The following is a 23,561-nucleotide window of genomic DNA, read 5'->3' as shown; positions in this document are numbered from 1 at the left end:
ACCCGGTATTAACTTCTACTAATAGTTCGACAAAACTTAAAAAGTAGACAAATTTGCAAGAAATTCGCTGCTCAGGTAAAAAAAAAGGTGTACAAGAAGAAAACTGAATTAGGTAAGCCAGACATGTGCATATAAAATGAAATAATATAATTTTCTTCGATTTTAGGTAATAAAAACAAACTATTCTAATTTCGTTATCAATAAAATAAATGATGTAAGTGATGGAAAGCGGTCGGTCGAGAAGCTAAACATTACAATAAAAACAATACAAATACAATAAATCGAAAACGATAAGATATTTTCTAATCACTATACAATTTATGTGGTTAAATGTAAATTGTTTGGTAATATATCTTATACAGATAAATGTGATAAAAATATATATTAAAATTATTATATAACAAATAAATTGTATTACATAACAAAGATTTTTCACATCCGTTGTGAAGCTATGCGGTTTCATTCCTTTGTAATATTTTTTTGTCTGCAAAAAAACAAATTATGGTTCCTTATTTGGTTGGATGATCGGCATCAAACCAGCCGCTGTGCCTTAAGAAATTTCAAAAGGTAACCGACTAGACATGCACTTTTAGATTAAATTTCGGAATTGTAGGTTACTTATAACAATCCGTATAGAGAGAAATAACAAATATTATATTTTTATATGCACAAAATTTCAAATTGTTTGCCTTTGTTCACAAATAACTTAAAAAACATACTTAAATAAATATATTGAAATAGTTAAGAAATAATTTCTAAATAACTCCACTTTTTGAAAAAGCTCAATGTCATTGATAATTTTGCTTTAATATGAGTTCTTTTTCGGAACGAAATATACTTGCAAAATACAGAAACTCGGCATTCTTAGACATATTTTTATATGGAATTGCGCTAAAATATATTCTTGAAGTGAATGAAGTGGTGAAGTATAATCACCATACGACATTGTATAAAATATTGAAATATTAAAATAAAATCTATTAACCTCAGTCTTTCCACTTGGTGCTAATTTATGTGCTTATGTCCTTTTATTTTCCTTAAATTAAATATGAATTTATAGTAAATATGTAAGAAATAAATTTAAAAAAAATAATCGATGTTAATATAAAATTGTAGAAGTCAGTTATGTAACTAATAAAGGTCTTCTAGAATTGTTATAATCGTTTTTATATTAGTAAAACTTCTCAATGTTATAAAATAAAACAGGTAAATAAAAATTAAATTTTAATTAAAAATTAATATATTTATTTTTGTATATATGTGTACATAACATTAAATAATTTAAACTATTTCCTATAATATTTTGATAAAAATATGTTAAGGCCATCACAGAGTTTGTTTTCAAATATTTTTTCTAATTTATTCTATTGAGCTTTGTACATATCGATTATAATACGTTCAATCGTTATTTGGCCTATGGTATCTCTGAAGAAAAGATCCTCAATAATTGTGGGTTTTACTTTCTCCATAGATTGCCAAAGATCCATAATAATATTAAATCGGTTCAACTGATACGGATATGTCGATCTGATGTAAAACTGCAATGATAAGTGTGTATGATTGTACATATCCATTATTTGGCTCTTATTTGCAAATCGATTCTTCTGTTCTCCATCATTAACTGCAGAAAACACCTTATACAAACATAAACCTCTGAGATACGCGTATTCTTGCGGATCCAATCTTAGCTTTGCGTTTTCGTATATGGCGTTCTGTAAGTTACTGATATCTTTAATAAACTCGATCGCTTGCTCTTTGTCGCGTTTAGACATATCCAATGATTGCACCAGTTCTGAGAAATGTACGTTGAGGTATTGCGATGCTCCAATTATAAATAATTCCTTCCAACTGGACTCCAATAATACGTGTTGATCTTCCATTGACAGTGAAGTGAAACTGGCGATACTCTTAATCCATTTTATATTCATGAATAGCAGTCTAGCTGCTCTCTCACTTATTGTAGGTTCTGGTTGAGCTGCAGAGGCTAATGGAAATGTGCTTGGAATAGGTTGCACGAGACTCGGATAATTAATATAAGAAATTCCGCTGGCATAACTAGGCCCTTGCGTCATTTGTGGCGATAAATTGGAAATGGGCATCATTGCACGTGAATCTACGAATTGCATTTGCAGTTGTCTCCGAACTGTTGAATTTCTTGGCCCTCGTTCATGTTGAACCGCTTTAAAAATTCAAAAAAAATGTGTACAATTTACTATTTTGAAAGTAATTAAGTATTAGAATATATATATACATATATTGAAATTAATTAATTACCATCTTTGTTCATCCCAACTTTCTGGCACTTTGCCAGGCGGCAGGCACGGCATTGGTTCCTCCTCGTCTTATCTATTATACAACAGTTTACGGCTTTCGCTTTACAAATGTATAATCGATTTCTGCGAATAGTTCTCTTGAAAAAACCAGCGCAACCGTCGCATGCGAATATATTGTAGTGCTTTCCCGAAGAAAAGTCACCACACACCTTACATGGAATATCCAAGATGCGATCTGCAATAAACAAACATATAAGAAGAAATCCTTTAATAATGCAACTGAAAATTCAGTGCAAACTTATGGGTTATAGCGACTTACTTGATGGAGACGATCTTGTATCTACTTCTTCGCTTCGCTTGTGCATATCCATTTTTAGAGAAGTGTTTGATAATCCTTGTAAAACGCACTACACTTATTGTAATTTTGTTGGGGTAAAAGCTGCTACCCTACGAAATTTCTTTCTAACTGTATTTTTCCTTTCCCGTCCGGTATTTAAACGATCCGGTTTTTATGGTAGGGGTTAAGGGCCTTCGGGATTGGATGTCGCTCACAAGCTAATACCTCCCCCATTTATGGCCAGCCCTTCACGTCTATTATTGAAGTTTCAAGTTCACACTAATCTCTTTTATTATATGAAGTTTAACCGCTCAGTGTCGTCATAAAAAAAATATAAAAATCTAAGATTTTTCTAAATTCCAATAAACATTTATTTATGATAACCTTTCTTAGGATATCCCACTTTCCAAGTCGTGCTTAAAACCGGATGTACCTGAGAAGAAAGTTGTCAGAACTCATAAAAGTATATTACTATTTTTTACTTGTTTGGATGTTTTCGTCCTAACTCTCCATCGACTGCAAATACCTAAATTATATTGTGAGATGGCAAAACGTACCAATGCAGTATTATATATTTTTGACTTCGACAAAAAATGCTGGTCTTGAATTGGCAATGTTGTGAAGCTGTTAATTTTTTTCAATCACTCTATCGTCATAAACAGCATATTAGCTCTCTCATTCACTGATTCCTGTAGAGCAAATGGGTCAATTGGTAATTTAGTTGGTATGTGTGGAATATTTATAGGATAATGGACATAAAGGGCTTGCTGCAACAAAATGATGAATTTGCGCATGGTATAGGTGGAATTAATGCACTCGAATAGATACGTTGCATTTTCTGTTGGTGGTGAACTCTTCATTTCTAGATCCGCATTCGTGTTGCACAGCTGTTAAAATACAAACATATTAATATTACTTAAATATATCTAATTAAATGTTTTTGTCCATGAAAATATTGTAATGACCATCTTTGTTCATCCCAACATTACGATAATTTGCAAGACGGCAGGCTCGGCATTGGTTCCTCCTAATCTTGTCAATTATACAGCAATTTTCTTCCTTCGCTTTACATATGTATTTTCGATTTGTACGTATCGTCCTTTTGAAAAAGCATGCAAATGAGGATGAGGATGGTCTCTTGTCCTCATTTTCTAATACTGCATTCATGTTAAACTTAAAAACTCACTACACACAACTATGTATTTTTTGTACTTGCGAAAATTGGTTTGTTTCTGTTCACAATCGAAATAGCAGATAGTATTTAAACTTTTTCCTTATTCGGGTGGTGGGAGAAAGGAGCTGTTAGTATTTGTTTTTGACCGGTCAGAACCTTCCCCTCTTTATTTTAAGAGCCTTTACATTCCAAAAACATTCGCGCTGAAATAGTTTTTTTTATTATTTATTTATTTTCTATATTAAATATATTAATCTGATTCAGCCCCTTCATATAAAAAGAAATATTTTAATAATTTTCAAGTTGATTTCTTGCATATAAATTTGTTGCATATGATTTTTTTATTTTGCTATCATAATTTTCCCAAAACCAAAGCATTGATACCAGGATTCCAAGTATACCGTTGGAATTGTTATTTTTTTTCTTCATAAGTTTAATAAACAATTATTTTCATCGAATAACACGTGGAAATTGAAAAATAAACGACTCAATGATGTGAGATTGTGTGAAATTGTCGTAATTATATTTAATTTACACAAAAAAGTCTCAATTTCTATTCAAACGAAAATGTTGCTGTAAAGTTATATATAAGATTCAATGCATGTAAAACGGTAATTATATAAATTTATTATTAATATTTAAAATATTGTCATAAATTTAAAAACAATTTCTTAAATATTTTTATTTTTAAGAACTGTTCTGTTACTTCAACTCTGAAGAGAGTGAAAGTATGCAACTTTTGCTACTTTTAATAACAATCAGATGTATTCAAAATAAGAAATTTTTTAGACTTATTTAATATCAGTAACATTTGTTTCAATAATCGGAAAACATAACAAATTTTGATATATAAACTATTTAAAACCAAATAATGTATACCAACAAAATTTTATACAAAATAATAATAATATTTGAATTTGGTATCCAGATACCTGCTTTAAGACGAGGTATTTGTCGCTGTAAATAGGGAATTGCTTCCTTCCGAAAACTGTTAAAAAGATTTTTTTATTGCACTGTAAATATAATCCTTCAAAGGTTCCCTATTTTATACATTTTTAAGAAAGTGGCGAAAAAAAGTTTAATTAAATTGGGCTGCAATAAAGATTAGAATTAATGACTAGGTATATGAAAATAAGGGGGAGTTATTTTGTACCGAGAAATATTATTTCAAATTATATAATAAATTGAATTTCTTTTTTTTTCCAGGAAATTATTAGTAACTTTATAAGTGTTTTCAAGAATATTCAGATATTTATTTGCATAAAAAATGTAATAATATTTATTGGAGCGGAAAGACTGCGGTCAATGGACTTTTTTATAGTGGCATACAATAAATGTATTATAATAAATATTTTATATTGAAAATTATCGCAATTTGAAGGATATTAATTTTCATTTCTCAACATAGAACACATATTAATACAGAGCTAATAATAATAGACAAATTGTTACTAAATTGTTCATAATATATTATACACTAGTATTACTAATTTCAATTGAACTTTTAAATTATTTTTAAATTTAATTAATTTTTTTTTTCAAAGAAAATTATAATTAAACTTTTTAAGTGTTTTCAAGAAACTACAGATATTTCCATATAATATAATACAATTTATTGTGGCAAAATTACTGCGGTCAACAGCCCTTTTATAGTGGTTATTTATTATTTTATATTGAAATTTGTACTAATTTGATATTCATTTTCTTATCTCAATATCCAATTATTAATACAGAGCTAATAATAGCGGCGCCTTTGAAGTAAAATTGTCCAGCCTAAAATCCACACCAATCAGTGATACGTTATTCCCAATTTCTTCTCATAAAGTTTTCGTCACTACAAATGCGTCATGATTCTAAAAAAGCTGAGGAGGGAATGAGGATATCTACTTTACGATTAAATCAAAATTTCGGTATTTTAAAATAATGTGAATTATTTAAAATACCGACACCCTTTACAACCTTGGTTTGTAAGCATAATTCATTCCAGAAACGTGCTTGTAATCCAAAACGATGGTATATCGAAGCATTCAATATTAAGACTAGGTGGATAGTCATAATATTAATTTATTTATTTCACATCAAATATGCTCTTTTTCTACTTTTTATGTGTACTATACATAATTTTTTGATAAAACAAAAACGACTGCAGTAATAATTCAAATCTAGTTGTTGCAGCATCAGTCTGCTGAATGTGAATAGATTATTGGTTATGACAATATTAATGTGGAATTATTCGCGATTCACGCTCGTTCTCAATAGCAATTGAAACTGTAAATGTTAATATTATTTTAATGTAAATTCACAGAAAAAATCTATAATCTTTGATCATTCGTACATTCTCGCACTTGTCTTTATAACGACACCTTCTCAATACATATACTGGCCTTGTATTTGTATTAAATATTCGTATAAAATGTACATTCGAAGAATAAAATCATACTTTAAAACTCCGTACGTTTTAAATAAATTGATTATTTCTAGTTACATTATTGATGGAAACGGTATTGCTGAATTTATATTTATTTTTAATATTATTATGTTTTGGAAAGTATTTACAAAACGATTTATATTTTTAAATAAAGTAATGTTCTTTTATAGATAATTACGTTTATTACTGGGCCAATAAATTAAAATATAATTTCCTAAAATTATATTTTTTTTCTTAAATGTATTTCTTATTTACTATATGCTAGCAATGAACAAATAGTTTTGTCATTAAAAAGAAATAATAATAATAGTGAGCGGAATAATTTCCGATTAGAAACCGTCTAAATAATAAAATATAATTAAAATTAATATTAATATTAATTCTAACGATAATAATTAACTAAAAAAATCTTGGCTTTTTAGTCTATGGGGGTCTCACTATTGTCTAGTAAGTTTATGGCTATAAAATTGATAATAGTGATTTTCCAATGTGTACGTCGAGATTTTACATTTCAATCTGTTCTTTTGGAGGTCAATGTGTAAAATGTCACATACCAGGGAGCTTCTTGCAACAGAGTATATAGACATTATTTTCAATCTTTTTCTGCCTTAGCAATGAAATCAAAATAGCTAAACGAGCTACGAAACTCGTAGAAAATGAGCTACGAGTAGCTATCTCATAAAATATCCTTATTACGTTGTTTTCCATTAGTAGGTAGTAATATTTTTTTTAGGAGTATTTTTTTTTGTGTTTTTGTTATTTTATGAAATGGGGAGAAGAGGCGCCAAATGATTAAATATTTTTAAGGGAGGCATAGTAACATCAAGTTTGAAAACCACTGTTTTATGGTATATTACGAACAGGAGAATTCATGTGGACCTTCAAATAGAAATAGTGGAGGAATAAATTATGAAAAACAGTAGCCGATAACATAATTATTAAAAAAAGTTAAAAAAAAATTGAATAATTCATAAAAAAATATTAGAAGCACATTAACTAGACAGCAACTCAAATTTATATATTTTTTCACTTATTAAGTATATTTTGTGTAACGAGACAATACAAAAAATGAATGAAAATTCGTATACAACGTAGATTATATTTTCTTCAACGTCGTCGTATTATGTTTGAGTGATTTCATTTTTACATCATATTATTTACATCATTAGTTTCATCAGATTAACTTTACTGAAATGGTTTTCTCCCAAGCGAAATAAAGGATTTGCCTAAATAATGCCGATATATTCACTTTTTCGATAACATTTAAACGAAACTATTTATAAATAATTGAATCCAATTTTATCTATTTTAAAATGTGTAAGATATGTAAAGACTGTATTGTAATATTTATATTAAATCCATTTAAACATTAAATAATTTAATATTGTCATTTTGAATTTATCTGATGCAATTGGTGGATATATTGCGATTTAAATAATTAATATTAATCATAATTATTAAAACTAAGCAAATAAGAAGTGAAAAATAATTAGAAAATAAAGAGAAGAGTTCCTGAAAATGTGAAGATTAACCAGTAAAATTGAAAGTGTTGAAAAACTCATTCTCTGGTTAAAAAGAAAATTTATAGATTCATTCAAATTATTCATGAAATTTATATTTAAATCGACCCATTTACTATAAGACACGGTTATTATTAATACAAATCTAATTTATTATATTAACTGTAAATCTGACAAATAATTGCCATTGTCATACCAATTTTCTTTATATACGTATGTGCAGGTTGACAAGATTAATTAAGATAATTTATCATTAATTAATTATTACATAATCATATAAAAAAAATATAAAATTTACGATATAATGTAATTCTCTAAAAAAAGTAAAATAAAGTCAGGCGATACTATTTGTTCAATGTTATATAAACACTGACTGTTTACCGATTTAATTAAAGACTTTTTATAGTCTGCATCTATAAATAATTATTTATGCAATACGTTTCAATTTTCCATCAACTTCATAAATAAACGTATACAATGAAATCTAAACAATAAATTCGTCAACCCTGTTGTTACAACATAATTAGGATGCAAATATGTTCGGAATGCGTTGCACCATCGAATGCAATATCGAATTTCAATTTCAAATTGCACTTTCTTCTCGTCGCCGCAATGCAGTCAAACTGAATGCATTAGAAGTAGTTCAAGTGCGCTTGTAGATCATTCTATCTGCGAAAAAAAAAATCAAATGCGACTCGAACGCGTTTGCTAATTAGTCCATAAAATCTGTAATTAATGTTAGAGCCAACGGTAAAATTATGACTATTAACGATCGAACGGCATTCGAATGCAGATCAATTCTAAATTGTCGCTTCGAATTATAATCACTTCTTGTTGTTTTCTCGTAATGAGAAACGCGAATTTCAATCGAACGTACGTACTACATACATTGACGTGCGATGTTGGAATTCCTGATCGTGCAGACAACATTGAGGAAGGAGTTGTTGACTGCCTCCACCCATGCAGATACCTTCTCGTGTGCATGTATAAAAGTGATAACTTTACTGGAGCGCACGAAACCTGACATATTTATCATCTAGGAGTGATCCTTCAAGTGTTAGAAAATTCATATAATTGCATCCACGCGGAAAGATGATTGTTGCTGAGATACTGTCTATCCTATCTGTTGTGAGTATACATTTCATTGCTTACTTGAATATCACATATGTAACGCGACTACAGCAAAATCTGTCGTCACAACTTAAAATTATTGTAATAATTATAAACAATATGATATTGTTTTCATTTATAATTATACGTTTAAAGAAATAACCTTGTACACGTTTTACATAATATTAAAAACGGATAGTATACAGTCATTACTACACTTTCTAGCAAATAAAGCATTACAGAATATATTTAAGAAATATTTATCATAGACAAAATACTCTATAGAGGAAAATAGCAATAAAATGGATATAAAAATAATTTTGTTTACTATTTTTTTTTAGAATATGTATGTCTTCCTGAATTCCATACTGAAAAAAAAATAAATTTTTTAAATATATTTTAAATAATCAATATTATTGATTAAATTAATAATATTTATTAATTTGAATTACTAATTATTGTAAAAATATGATAACAAAATAAATATTTTGAAACTTCATCACCTTCAATAAGTAAACACAATAAACATTTTCATTCAGAAACAATAATAAAACAAAAGAAGATTAACTGCTACAAATGGCTATTGACCAAAATAGTGTTATTTCAGAAGAAAACCTGACATATTATTCTCAAATTATATTATTAATTATAACCATATGTATAAAAATTTACATAGAAATAATATAAATACAAAAATAAACCCTGAAATAAACTCTACACATAAATTAAAAAATAAACAAATATAAATTATAAAATGGATAACAACTTTGGTTTTTCCGCCCGGGAAGATGATATAACGAGATAAATATGATTTGATACAATAATTAAAATTAAATATATGTGAAAACGAAAAGAATCAGCGATTAGACAAAATGTATTAATTATTTTAATTATTTAAACATTATTAAGTAAACATTAATTAACACAACACAAACATCAGTTAATATTCTCTTCATTACAGTAATTTTTATATATATTTCTAAAGTCTAATTGTACACATTTTAAATGTATTTGCCAGTAAGAAAAAATATAATTATCTAGAGTACGTAGTATAGGCTAAATATTTAATTATTTTATTTAAACTGGATTTCTAAACAACCTTTTCATGTTTCTATAAATTCTAAAAAAAAATATACATAAACAGGAAATATTTGGATTTATAGTATCTGTTTAAAAAAACAGGTTTCGATATAGTGTAATATATCACGTCATTAAGTATTAAATTATAACTCAAGTGTTTAAAGTTTTCCATCAACGTGCATAACACAAAAAAAGGAAACAAGCGCTTTCAATAACGTTCTAATTTTTATAATCATATACCGTGTTTCATGTAACGAATCGATTTGATTTAATTAGCGTAATTACAAATATCATATGTTTTTAATAAAAAAATAATTTAAATATGTCAGTTCTATTGTTGTATTAGAAATATATATAATTAATTTGTTGTGCTTCTCGTCTTTAACATAATATGTAAACTAATTTAATAGAAAATTGATTTTTTTACGGAATTATTTATACAGAATAATTTGAAATGCGGTAATTATCTTGTAAATAAAATACCTATTTCGTATTAATATGGATATACATTTAATTATTAGAACATTTATATTTGCTAGACGAGTATTAAAATATAAGTTAATTTATATATATATTGTGGAAAATGTACATAATAATCTATTATAATAATTTAGTACTCCAACATACCATTATTATAAATTCTATAATTTTAATTGCAAATATAACTGATCACCTTTTTAAGTACTATGTGTATTGCTTCACTTTCGTAAATCGTGTAACATTACGCGAACTCTATATTATTTTATATGAAATTTGGGATAAGTATATCAAATTGAACTTCTTATATTATATTAATAATAACAATTATTATTATAACTGTACAAAAATATTTACATAAAATTGTGAAATATAAAATAACGTACAATGATCGTATATATTAATATAATTATTTAAAAACTTGCAAATTAATGATAACAATTTCTGAAAAAAATCAACTGAAATTTCAAGTATATTATACATCTTTAACCATTTCATTTTATTTTTACTTGCAGGCCTTGTGTGTTCAAGCTCTAGTGAACCCAACGATATTACAAGATTCAAGAGACCTTCCAAAACTGGATGGTACTTTCGGTTTCCTGTATCGCACCGAGGACGGAATCGCTCATGCGGCCAAAGCTGATCCCGGAGGCATCGTTCACGGACGATTCACTTACACGGACCCCACGGGTCTGAAGGTTAATTACAATTACAATGCTGGATCGTCCGTAACTCCAAAGTACAACTACAACGCTCCGATTCAGCAACAGCAGCAGCAACAACAACAACCGCAACAATATCAGCAAAATCAAGACTACGATCAAGATCAAGATTACCAACAACCGGAACAACCGATCTATCAACAACCACAGCAGCAACGGGCTCCGGTATATCAGAGACCGCAGCAACAGCAAGCGCCGAATTACGAGGAAAGAAGAACGAAACCGCCAGGCCTGAGGAGCAACAACAATAATTACGATAACAATGTTAATAATTATAATGTTTAAATTTATTAAACTAAAAAGTATGTAATGACACTCCCCTGATTTTAAGTCCCCTTTTTTGTGTCTGTGTATTCGTGCGTTCAACTTTTAAACCTCAAAAATTTGACATAATTATCCGCTCCGCTCGTATCATTATATGCATTATATGAATTTCCGACTATAGGGACATGGATTAAGATGGCTGCGATTGCAACGAGTCCCTCCAATCCCGGCAGACCATTAGAATGGTTTTTGTTGAGGTAGTCGTGGCTTGTTGAACGGTCACAGTCTCATGATTTATGATCTGTGCATTGAATTCCTGGTGACATCGGTAGGGATAATGTATGGCTTAATAATACAGTGTTGAAAAGGCAGGTCACTTCATTACGTCCCCTACTGTACCACGTAGAGATTTCTGTGGTGTTGAATGGACGACCTAACTGGATCTGTAGTAAGGATATCGTGGTATGAAATCATGTTGATGGGGTGATCTGTTTGGAAGCGCAGCTGTGCCAATCTCGGGTCCTCTGAATAAGCATGTCTCTATCCCTTTCTAACACTCGTCTGTTAGCGAGTGTGTGCGTACATGTGCATATGTCAGCCTGGTTTTTGCGGCGGAGGAACGGACGGACGGATGGTAAAGCAAGCCTCCTTTGTTTGGCGATTTGTAGCCGACTCCATTATCCTACAAAAAGGACCCAAACTAAATAGTCAAAACGCAACAAAACGCTCCTGGACTTTGCGACCCTCACGTTCCTCTCGAGCATCACCACACCGTCACCTTGTTTGGTTAATGGATCAGCTCATACCACTAAACGAAAGATCAATTTGATACAATATTTATAATGTACGTTTTACATTACTATCCGTCTATAAGAAACTGTAAATTGCGAAACATATATTTCGATATTTTCAATGAACATTATTTTTTAATTAATCAATATTTATATCTAAAATAACATATATTAAATAATTAGATAAATAATATATAAATATATATAAAAAAATCAAAATATTATTAATTTATTTAGCAACTTTCAATGAAAATAACTGTATTGGAGAATTTTTTGTAATTCAAAAATTACTAAAATACAATTACTTTTTCAATATCTTAACTTTATATTAATTAATATATAGTTAATTAGCTACTTCATCTAAACTTATCTGTATAAAAAATTTAGAAAAAATATATACCTATTTAGTATTTTAATATTTTATAAAAATTCTTAGTCAACTAGCATTTTACTTAATCCTTGACTAGCATTTAAATATATAGTGGAACCTCGCTTAACGAGACAAAAACAAATTGTAACATAATTTACTCGCTAACGAGCGATGTTTTAACAAGTGATAAAGAGAAGGACAGACTTTTTGTGTGCAAAATTTAACAACCTTTACAAGAATGTCTTTGCAGAAAAGGCCGCAAGAAAGTATTGTCGTATTTTACATTAATTTGCTCGTTTTGCGACGTTTCACTATATTTTTTTACTCTAATAGTATGTATTGAAAATAATAATAATGTTCAATAATTATAAACAATATATAAATGTATGTATATATGCTCTACTTTATTTAAGAAATCTTTTTGTAAACCTCTGCCTTAATGTCCGTCTTTTGATGCAAGTCGGCCATTACTATATTATATTGAAGATTTGTCATATGGATTTGCAAAAAGTAGAATGCAGACAATAAGATTCTGGACGTCGGTAGAAGTTAAAAGGAGTCCAAAGTAAAGGATTAAGCTACATTAACTGACCGAGTCACAATACACTTGCTTTATTAACAAAACACCCCCATTTTCTTTATTTTCTTTTCTGCTCTTGCTACAATATTTTTTCATGCTCTTTTCATGCGCTCCGCCGCCACCGCAGTAAATCTTTTCATAATCATCTCTGTGTTCAGATGCCGGCTACAATACTCAGAAATGAGCGAATGTTCGCTCTGCAATTGTAATATAGTAAATTAAATTTCACGTATATTTAATTAAAATTAAAAAAATATTGTAACACAATTAAAAACACATTAATGATTTCAAAAAATAATTAACTAAATTATTTAAGAAACTTTTATACATTATCTTAGGTCATTGGAATGACGGCTAATCAATAAAAGAAATATAGGATATATTTATTGATATTGATGCAACAAAAATAATTTTACTTACTGTTGAATTTAAACTGATTTAAATTATATCAATCAACATCTATGCTAAAATTTAATAATAATATATAGAATATTTATTTGGATTTTTGTAACGATAATATTATTTGTTTTATTATTATTTTATTCATACGTATTAATATGTAGACGTAGACCGTACACGGAATATTTATATATAGAAATAAATTAATATAAACAGGCAAATGTTGCAGTGATTTTTTGTCCAAAAAGTAGTCTATTGTGTTATGCTGGCAGGCGAACCGAATGGTTAACATACACTGGTATTTTCACATGATTGTCCCAGCGAAATGAAATGTTCATTTTAAAGAAGATTTACCATTTCTTGTAAACTCGGAGTAAAATTCATCTTTTGTGCATCTGAATTTATAAAAGAGCTCTACCGTCGACCGGGGTATTTAATTTCGGCTTATATTTGTTGAAAATTTGTCTACCTTTGTTTGGGTCTTTGGTGGTAATCTACCCGAACACAAAGCCAACTTAGGATCATTAGTATTATGTATCACTGTTCTTAGGATTCGCATTATCTTATGGTAGCGAAAATTCAGGCGTTAATACGAAGCCTACAGAATTGTACATCGGGAAAATAAAATCTCCTCTCTCGTTTGCTTTTTTTGTTATTCCATTAAAAGCCCTCTGGATATTGACATTGGGAATCAGTGCCATGAATGGAGAAAGGCGGGAGGGAGTGTACTGTTAAACGGTGCTATCGCTAACCACCCCTAAGGGGGCTTACTAGCTTGATCCTGTGCCTCATCAACCCCACGGTTTTTTTGTTAGTGTCAGGAGATTATAGAAACGTGGCCTCTTGTTTTCTAGCCTTTGGGCGTTTTAATATGTCGGAGAAAAAAATCTCTTATTTTGCGGTTTGATTCTGAAGAGAAAACCCACTGATGGGAAAAAAATCTTCTTTTTCGCTTCGCTAAACTTGTTTCGAAAATAATTCAGTTCTCTTATTTCAATTACTGCATCTCTTATATCAAAAATAAAAAAATGAAGATCTAAAAGAGCGAAAAAAAATATTAAAGGAAACGGAAATATATAGAATATAAATTTGAAGATACATGGTTATTTTTTAATTTCAAGATTTCCGCCCACTAAAGGATGCGGTTTTTAGTATTCTTTTTTGTGGGAAAAATTTATTTTTTGTAGGTTGTGAAAGAACTTTTATTTGCTCGAATGGTTGGCTTCAAAAAGCTACAATGCCGCCCTCCTTAAATTGCAAAAAGGAGCCGCAACGTCGATGCACTTACACGTTCAATTTGCGTAAATTTAAAGTCTACTACAATTTCTAAAGGAGACAAAACTTTTACATTTAAATTTATGTATATGATCATACCCGCATAGATTTAGGTTTTTTTTAGTACAGAAGCGCCGCAATTACAAGTTTTAACAATTATACTTTCTTATCTTTTTTAACTAGTTCAAAAATATTTTCTATTGAATTATTTATTACAACAATTACATAATTCGCACATAATTAAACAAAGAGCATATTTTTATTATCTGATTCCTACATTGAACTAAATATTATCTTTTAACTTCAATACGATATTTTTCTTCACATACATCATGGGCGAAAGTAATCGGTTTTTAAACATTAATGATATAATTTATTTTACAACTTAGACTTTCTATCAATATTTTGACTCTTATGTCAAAATTGTAATACTTGTTCTATATTAATATTAATATTTGACGATATATTGATAAGCAACGCTTGAAACGATACATAACATCACGCAAATATAAGACTACTACTACTTTAAAACCATCGAGACATCATATAAATCGTCTGGTAAAATCAGCAATTGAAAGCATTTCAGTATAACAAATTTCAAGGGGTACCAACGATAATAAACTGTTACCTTAAGAAACTACCCGTTCATCATTGTTTCGTAATAATCGCAGTGCTGCCTTAATATGAAACTGTATTTTCTTTTCTCTTAAGCCTATTTAAAGGGGAATTAGTGAAGTATTCTCGAAGCGTATTTTTCTCTCTCGAGGGGCGCGAAAATAAAGACTCTCGATTGGTAACAGTTTTGGTTTGCGAGGGTTCCTCTTTTTTTCTCTTCTCCTGTGTACTTTGCGCGCTTTGTTTATATAATGCGGCCCAGCTGTTCGCGGCCATTTAGTTCATTGACTACAAAACAGACTTTTGATACAACAATTTTCTGCTTTGTTACCTAAGAACAAAGGAACTGGGGGAGCCCTTCTTGAAACAAGGCCCTCTCGGTTTAAATGTTACTAACAAGAGTGCAACCGGGGACGACGGGTTCTACATACTTCATCCTTTTCGCTTTTCTTACCTGCCAAAGACAAATTTCTTGCAAAATTGTCAGGTTCTTTAAGTTTTGTCATGTTATTAGTGGAAGTTAATATAGAGATGAAGTGTTTTGTATGTGGGGGCGTTCTTTAAAAGAAACGCCGCATGTTTAACAAACAGAACAATGGACATTAAAATGGCTTCTTGTGGTGTGTACATACCTGACTAGAGCACTAATACCTCAAAACCATTTTTTCATCTTTTATTCAAATAACAAAAGATTCTTATTTATCCTTGTTTTCTGCTGCATAGAAGCCACTGTAACACTTATTTACCAGAAAATTACTTAAAATTCCTACCAAAACGATGATTTAAATTGATCAATTTGTATGAAATATGAAATTATTTGGAGTGATTCCTATAATGTAATATATTAACATTCAATTTTGTCAACTAAAATGATTTCTATTGTTTTTCTTCCTTAAACAAAGAAGCTTATTATACATTTTAAAAATATACAGCAATACCTCGAATAGTGCTGCTTCGATCAATATGGATTTACTATAATACTGTTTAAATATTTCAAAACAAACTAAATGTTAATTGTATAAATATAAATAAATATAAATTGTAAAGAAATAGTACACAAAATTATTTTTTATACATAACTTTTTTTTCCCTTTATACATGTTTATTTTTATGCGATTTAAAGTCCTCGATTTGTCCGGTTACAAGCAGTGTGATATATTGACGGAATTGATTACCCGCAGTATGCGATGTATTCATGTATAATTAATAAAATCATATAATAATTTCAAGACATTGCTCGTTTAGTAGAAACTAATTATATGGTAATAATAACTACTTAAATTTTATAAAAATTATCCGGAAAATAGTTGGGTTAAAAATGTGTAAATTAAGAAATAAAATATTGTAATATTGATTTAATTAATCAGTGTTGAAAGCGCACATTATTTCTTAAAAACATATTTAATTATTCTAAACTAAACATATTCATATTATATATATATTATATTATTAAGAATATTATAATTTAAATTCAATATTTCTGCTTGCTAATTAGTTCAATTACAACTGAATTAAAAAATCAATTTAAATAGAAGAGAAATGAGAAAAAACTACCTTTTTTGAATTTCTATTATTAAAAATAATGATGCTAAAAAAGTTTGTAAATGTTACGCCAAACGTGAGTAGTTCGATAAATGTTCATATTTACGAGATTGGTTAATAAATAATACTTCAACTTACATTTACCCACCATTTCCGGGAAATATGTACACATATAGCTAATGATGTTGGTAAATGTGTATCGATTTAAATAATATATGGAGTGGCGAGCATGTGTTTATCGCTAATAAAAGGGTACAAGTAAAAGAAAATTTAGGAAAACAAATGCAAAAAATTCAAATCTAAAATTCCTTTCTGCCGAAATAGACTGAGAGACCGTTAAAATACTAATACCAGATATAGGTATACAATAAAAAACAGATCTCAGAAATTTAATGTGTGTGTAGAATTGTCTGTCGATGAGAATAAACAATATTATCAAATGGGTACAAAAGAAGAAAAATTAAAGCATTGTTTCACGAGAAATCAATTTTCAGCATGCAAACAACTCTGGAGGACAAGGATTTAAGAAATAAAACTGCAAAACAAAATGCTAGACAAAAAAATGTAGCTGCAAAGTTTAGTTTTGTTGAATTCAAAGTGCCATTATATCACTCCTAGCAATAAATAATATATAATCCTTTAAAATAATATTACTATAAAATGTTGTTTAAATAAAATTAAAATAATAATAAATCAATATGGAAAATGTATACATTTACCGGTAAAAATAAATATATGAAGCTAATCTTTGATTTAATCTAACCAATCTGGTAAATGTAAAATGCATGTTCTATCCTAATTTTTGCATATGTATATTACGCTCCTATTACTGTCATACTTGCTGATAAACTGCCAATTTTTAATACAATAATTATGAATTAAATTATATCCTATTATGATTAATTTTTGCTAGATAATTTAACATTAATGAGATTTTTATCTAATTATTATCATTTTATCCCGTAATATTAATAATAAAATAAGAACTGTAATGATTTAATGATTACTATGTACACATTGTATTCGAACTTTCTAATTGTTTTATTATTTTATGATAATTTATTTTCTAGTTCCCTAAATTTTATTCCATAAAAGTAACAGCACATATTATATATGCATAATTCAATATTAAAGGTATTTTCAAATTATGATTTAATCTCAAACGGTTTTACATATATCGACTCCTATTTTATTTTACGATGTTGAATTCATACTTGAACAACGAATACGTTTATAGAGAAACACTCCAAAATATGAGAAGATTTCCAAATGAGTGAGGACAATGCGTGGTTGTAACTTTGGTACACGGCAAGTGTTCAAGCCAGAATAATTGACATACTTATTGCGGTGTGAAAGCCAGCGTGAATTTGTGTCCGGAAGGGTGTTTTGGTGCTGGTTATTTTTGCGGGGATTCCCCGCTGAGCGGAAGAAACGTGAGAGAGTTTTGGCACTCGACACTGCAAGAAAAAAATGGTTATATTATTCAATGGATGGCCACTCGAGAACGGTGCGGAAACGGAAGAGGACCCGCATTATCATCCTCGACTACTTCCATCAAGGAAATTTAAAGAAAGCTTCCCGTGGGATAAACTAATTGTTCCGCGGGTAAAGTATGAAATGGCAATTGGAAATTAGTGTAAACTAAAGATTGGTAATACGAACTGAACGATTTGCATGTACGGCGTTTCTGTATCTGGGGTGGATTAAATTTTGATTGAGGGATGAGTGACACTCACTTGCGTGTGTCACGATCATGTGACGGGACGGCCCCTTTCGGCCTTTGTGGCCCGCGGACAATAAAAAAAGAATAAATACGAGTGAAGGCGCAAAGCAAACGATGCAACCCTCAACCACCATTCGAATTAATTGTTCCATCGCCATTATGACGTTGAACTGTTGCTTAATCCATCTGCAACGGATTATTTTTCAACCGCACAAAAAGAGACATACTCTGCTCATCATGCAATATACAAAATGGGGCAGTGTCAAAAAAATATTATATAATATTCTGGGTATTTGCGTGTGAACGTCCGCCCCCTACGAAGTGCTCTCAATTATTTTTTTAATCGCTTCAGGCTGTAACAGTGGGAAGTGAATGAACAATTTGCATTTAAATATTATGGTCATACTTTGATCGTTGGTATTTCTTGTAAAACATATGATATAGTTTAAGATGTGACCAAATAATATAAAATATTAAAAAAAATAGAAGAAACTTTTAAAGTAAATTATTTATTATATATGTATATTCATTAAAAAAGTATTCTATTGATAATGTACAGGTAATGTAATAAAAAAATATTATTATTTACACACTTATTGAATGAATGGTGAACATCAGATTCAATTAGAGCGATATTTTATAGAAATACACATACATTATTTAAAATTTGGTGTTGTCCAATATTTTATAACAATCATTTTTTCCGTATATACAATCATGTTTCTTTTGTGTGATTTATTTTTATCATTTTTGTAGTTCCTCAATTAGTCCGGTTTCAAATAGTACTGACGATTTGCGAAAATTAAGTGGTAGCCACATAAAACAAGCAATTCAAGAAGAAAAATTTGTTTCATTATAAAGCAATATATTAACAAATACTCGAAAACATTTTTCACATATTTAATTTTGTTAAAATTTAAAGATCGATTAATTTCTATTCAAATATAATACAAAAATTATATTACATTAAATTTATTGGCCACATATCTACCGAAGTATTTTCACCAAAAGAGTGCAGTTTCATTTTACATAAAAAATAATAAGATATTGCAAATATTAAGTAATCAACAAATTCCGTGCGATTTTTTAATTTGCAATGAATATTTTTTAAGTGAGACCGAAGATCATAACAATGACGACATTAAAGAAGTCGTGACGGCAAAATCCAGCGTAACGTGCTTAGAGCTTGCAGAAATATCCAATGTCAGTAACGATTCGTTTGGACTTTAAATATTATTGATCTAATTATAGGAATAAAAAACACATGTTAAAATTGCACACGTCATAACATGTTTCTCACCATGCATGGGAATTTAAGGGATACTTTTCATAGCGCGCCATATGACACTCGACTTCATTATCTTTCCAAACAATATCGGATTGTGAAGTACAGTCATCACTTATATAAGTACAGCAATACCTGACATAACTCAAATTCTCATATTACACAACATTAATATTTGTTTGTTTTTTCCTTTAAAGTTAAGTCTTTTTTTTGTGAGATTTATTTTATGTTTTTCGTCCGAGTCCAAACTGTTCGGGATATTATTGAAACCGATTACTCGCACTATGTCCATCTGATTGGCGACTATGCTGATTTTTAGCTGTTTTATAAATAATAAATAACATTATGGTTTCAAATAATTGTTATTGATATATGCATATGGTTTTGGCAATTGACGCAAATTACACAACTGTATGGAAAGTGTTAAAAGGCTGATGGAATTTCCAATATTAATACTTTTTATTTTTAAATTCTGTCCACAAAGTATTCTCCTTGCTTAACATATATTATTTTACTCTTTCCGATCATATTTTATTTTTACAACAATGAAGCTAAAATAATTACTCGTTTATTCTGAAAACATGTTAGTTCTAGATATTTAATTATATTTAGTTTATAAGTACATATGTAATTTCAAACATGTGCAATAACATCCGTGTGGTTCAGTTCTTATTAATGAATTAATATACAGTGGAACCTCGATTTTTAGTCATATAGTGAAATACTCGTATAGTGAAACACATTTTCCCATATAAACTAATGTAAATTACGAGAATATGTTCCTTGCCGGAAAAAAAAGTTTTAATGATTTTGCTTTTCATATCTATGATTCCTTTTATTCTTTGGCTTTTTATTCCGAGACATGCAAACACAAATAACATGTCTGAACAGAAGTTTGGAAATTTTGTGATCACAAACAACACAAAGATGCAACTAGAATGACCACTAACACTAGGAACTGTTTTCGAATTTACACACGGTGAAGTGAGTTTATATTTGTTTATATTACTTTTATCAACGAAGTCCCCTATCGTTGAGTCTTCATATAAAAAAAGCGTACATAGTGTGTTTATATATTACAATAATGGTTGGACACAATTTGTGTTTTGCATTTACAGCAAACACAAATTATATTTGCAATGTAAGTCCGCTTTAAACAAAGATGACAAAGAAAATCGAAGATGGTTAATATATTCAAAAATACACATAATATGTGTACACAAGTTTTAAAAATAATGTAATAGGCAAAACGTCGCTCGTTAAGTCATTTTGCTCGTTACGTGCTCGCGAGGTTCTCACTATATATATACTATTAAAGATAAAAATTGATTTTAGATATCTGATTAGGATAGGATAAAAGTAAAGATAAAATAATTTCATTATCTCAAAATTTATTTTTAAATTTTTAACATTTGTTTAGTCATTTTAACTCATTTTAATTCACAATGTAAAATAAAAAATATTTTGTTCACATCAAATTAATAAAATCATCTATATTTCATACGGTAATTAAATCTAAATAAATTATGCTGTAACTATTTTATTATATAATATTTTGTTTAAAGCTCTAATATAAAAAATAGTTATAGCCATCACAGTAGTTTCTTATTAGTTACAAAATTTTGGTTGTGGCTTAATATTATTGCGCTTTATACATATCACTAATGATACGCACTATAGGAATTTGGCCTATAGTCTTTCTGAAGAAGAGATCTTCAATTACTGTTGCTTCGACTTGAGCCATCGATGGAAGGAGATCCGTGATTTGCGTGAATCGGTCATTTTGTGTTAGATGCATAGAATTAACGTAAGAATGAAACGAGAGTTGTGTATGATTATACATTGCTATAATCTGGCTTCTGTTAGTCAGGCAAAGTTCGTCATCGTCCTTCTTGCCGGTTATAAAAGTCTTGTATAAGCACATACCCCTGAGGTATGCATACTCCTGCGGATCTAACCTTAGTTTGATCATGTTTAAGATCGAATTTTGTAGGTTCGTTATATCTTTCAGAAATGCCACAGTTTCATCCTTATTGCGTTCTGACATATCCAATGTCCGCATTAACTGAGCAAAATCTATTGGAAGATATTGGGATGCACCGACAATAAACATTTCCTTCCAGCTATTCTCAAGAAGTATATGCTGATCATTTAATGGTAAACTTGTGAAGCTAGCAATACTCTTTGCCCATTTAACATTCATAAACAGCAATCTAGCTGCTTGCTCACTCAAAGTAGATTGGCTTTGGATCATAGATGGTAACGACGGTATATTCGGATAGGGCGCCATGGTGTGTTGGATGCGACCCGCAAAAATCGGATTACATATAAAACTAGCGGACGCGCCGAAATGAAGAGGTGCAGAAACCGGATTCAATGGAGGAGTGATCATGGGAATTGGCATTGGTGGTATTTGGCTACCGTGCATTAAAGAATCGCGAGAATCCACAAAGTGTATTTGCCTTCGTATTGTAGAATTTCTAGGACCTCGTTCATGTTGAACAGCTGTAAAAATAAACAATGTATGAGCAAACTAATAATTCATATTTCTATAACAATATAATTACCATCTCTGTTCATGCCCACTTTCTGGCATTTAGCCAGACGACATGCTCGGCATTGATTCCTTCTGGTTTTATCTATTATGCACATATTCACCTCTTTGGCTTTACATGCGTAATGCCTATTTCTGCGGATGGACCTTTTAAAAAAGCCCGCACAACCATCGCACGCAAAGATATTGTAATGTTTTCCTGAGGAATAATCTCCGCACACTTTACACGGTATATCCAATATACGACCTGAAAAAGAACAACAATTAAAAATGAGCAAATGCAGATTGAATTACAAGGGGAACCAAAGGAACATAAAAGAACTGCACATTTTGCAGTTTTTTTTTTAAACGAGCGTGTACTAATTTATATTTCGTTTTTCTACTTACTGGATGGTGTAGATCTCTTCTCAATTTCGTCATTTGGTGACATCATTTTTGTAATTATCCTCGTATAACAATATTATAAAGTGCACAAAACTATTACTAATACCATCCGTACTATATGTACTTGCTTCGGTGCACTATTAAACTCCCTACTGTTTGCTTTTTGGTTTTCACCCTGGTATTTATGGGAGTTTTTTGTACAGTGGTGGGGAGAGTAACCGACCCTTCGTAGACAATCCTCACTGGCTGTCGCTTACAAATCCCTCCCATTATTTTCATTTCTCTCACTCACAACCAAAACAGTATCTAGGTTATCTCAAAATATAACAAAATATCTAATATTTTTGTTTGGGCTTAAAATGTAATTATTTCTTTGAAATCGACTTGTTGGACACTCCTGCTATTATTTTTGAGCAAATGTTTAAATTTTAACATAAACTAAATTTATATACCATTTTGTAAAATTAAATGAAACATATTTATAGAGAACTAAAGGTCGATGAACAACTGGTGTTAAGAGTGGAAAACAGACTACACACAATTGCATTCAAAATTGATGGGTTGATCCTCTTCAGAATAATATTCGTGTATGTCGGTTACGCGTGTTACAAATTAATATAAAATTTAAACTTTTTGAATTATATTACATCAACAGATC

At 29.6% G+C, this 23,561-nt stretch overlaps 3 protein-coding genes across 3 annotated transcripts; 1 reads left to right on the top strand and 2 right to left on the bottom strand.

The window, feature by feature from the left end:
- Positions 1–1,364: 1,364 nt before the first annotated feature.
- On the bottom strand, positions 1,365–2,644 carry LOC108556365 (nuclear receptor subfamily 2 group E member 1-like). Its single transcript, XM_017912445.1, has 3 exons — positions 2,593–2,644; positions 2,275–2,508; positions 1,365–2,179 (listed from the first exon to the last, which is right to left on the bottom strand). Exons 1-3 carry the CDS (start codon positions 2,642–2,644, stop codon positions 1,365–1,367), a joined length of 1,101 nt encoding a protein of 366 aa, XP_017767934.1.
- A 5,974-nt stretch (positions 2,645–8,618) lies between these two features.
- Positions 8,619–11,601, top strand: LOC108556366 (putative uncharacterized protein DDB_G0294196). Its single transcript, XM_017912447.1, has 2 exons — positions 8,619–8,860; positions 10,915–11,601. Exons 1-2 carry the CDS (start codon positions 8,825–8,827, stop codon positions 11,404–11,406), a joined length of 528 nt encoding a protein of 175 aa, XP_017767936.1. The 5' UTR covers positions 8,619–8,824; the 3' UTR covers positions 11,407–11,601.
- Positions 11,602–21,604: 10,003 nt separating this feature from the next.
- On the bottom strand, positions 21,605–22,952 carry LOC108556364 (nuclear receptor subfamily 2 group E member 1-like). The gene is made up of 3 exons (XM_017912444.1): positions 22,907–22,952; positions 22,533–22,766; positions 21,605–22,470 (listed from the first exon to the last, which is right to left on the bottom strand). The coding sequence occupies exons 1-3, from the start codon at positions 22,950–22,952 to the stop codon at positions 21,605–21,607; spliced, it is 1,146 nt and encodes a 381-aa protein (XP_017767933.1).
- Between the last annotated feature and the right edge of the window lie 609 nt (positions 22,953–23,561).

Source organism: Nicrophorus vespilloides, unplaced genomic scaffold, assembly GCF_001412225.1.
Source record: "Nicrophorus vespilloides isolate i.1.1-1 unplaced genomic scaffold, Nicve_v1.0, whole genome shotgun sequence".
NCBI lineage: Eukaryota > Metazoa > Arthropoda > Insecta > Coleoptera > Silphidae > Nicrophorus > Nicrophorus vespilloides.
Note: the sequence above shows the minus strand (reverse complement) of the source record. Positions and strands in the feature narration are given on the sequence as shown.

Bases quoted from the DNA above. Each gene is read 5' to 3' on its own strand.
- LOC108556365 (XM_017912445.1), bottom strand. From the start codon at position 2,644: ATGGATATGCACAAGCGAAGCGAAGAAGTAGATACAAGATCGTCTCCA. The intron at 2,509-2,592 runs GTAAGTCGCTAT...TGTTTATTGCAG, and splicing joins TACAAGATCGTCTCCATCAA to ATCGCATCTTGGATATTCCA. The intron at 2,180-2,274 runs GTAATTAATTAA...GAATTTTTAAAG, and splicing joins AGTTGGGATGAACAAAGATG to CGGTTCAACATGAACGAGGG.
- LOC108556364 (XM_017912444.1), bottom strand. From the start codon at position 22,952: ATGATGTCACCAAATGACGAAATTGAGAAGAGATCTACACCATCCA. The intron at 22,767-22,906 runs GTAAGTAGAAAA...GTTCTTTTTCAG, and splicing joins GAAGAGATCTACACCATCCA to GTCGTATATTGGATATACCG. The intron at 22,471-22,532 runs GTAATTATATTG...TTATTTTTACAG, and splicing joins AGTGGGCATGAACAGAGATG to CTGTTCAACATGAACGAGGT.
- LOC108556366 (XM_017912447.1), top strand. From the start codon at position 8,825: ATGATTGTTGCTGAGATACTGTCTATCCTATCTGTT. The intron at 8,861-10,914 runs GTGAGTATACAT...TTTTACTTGCAG, and splicing joins TACTGTCTATCCTATCTGTT to GCCTTGTGTGTTCAAGCTCT.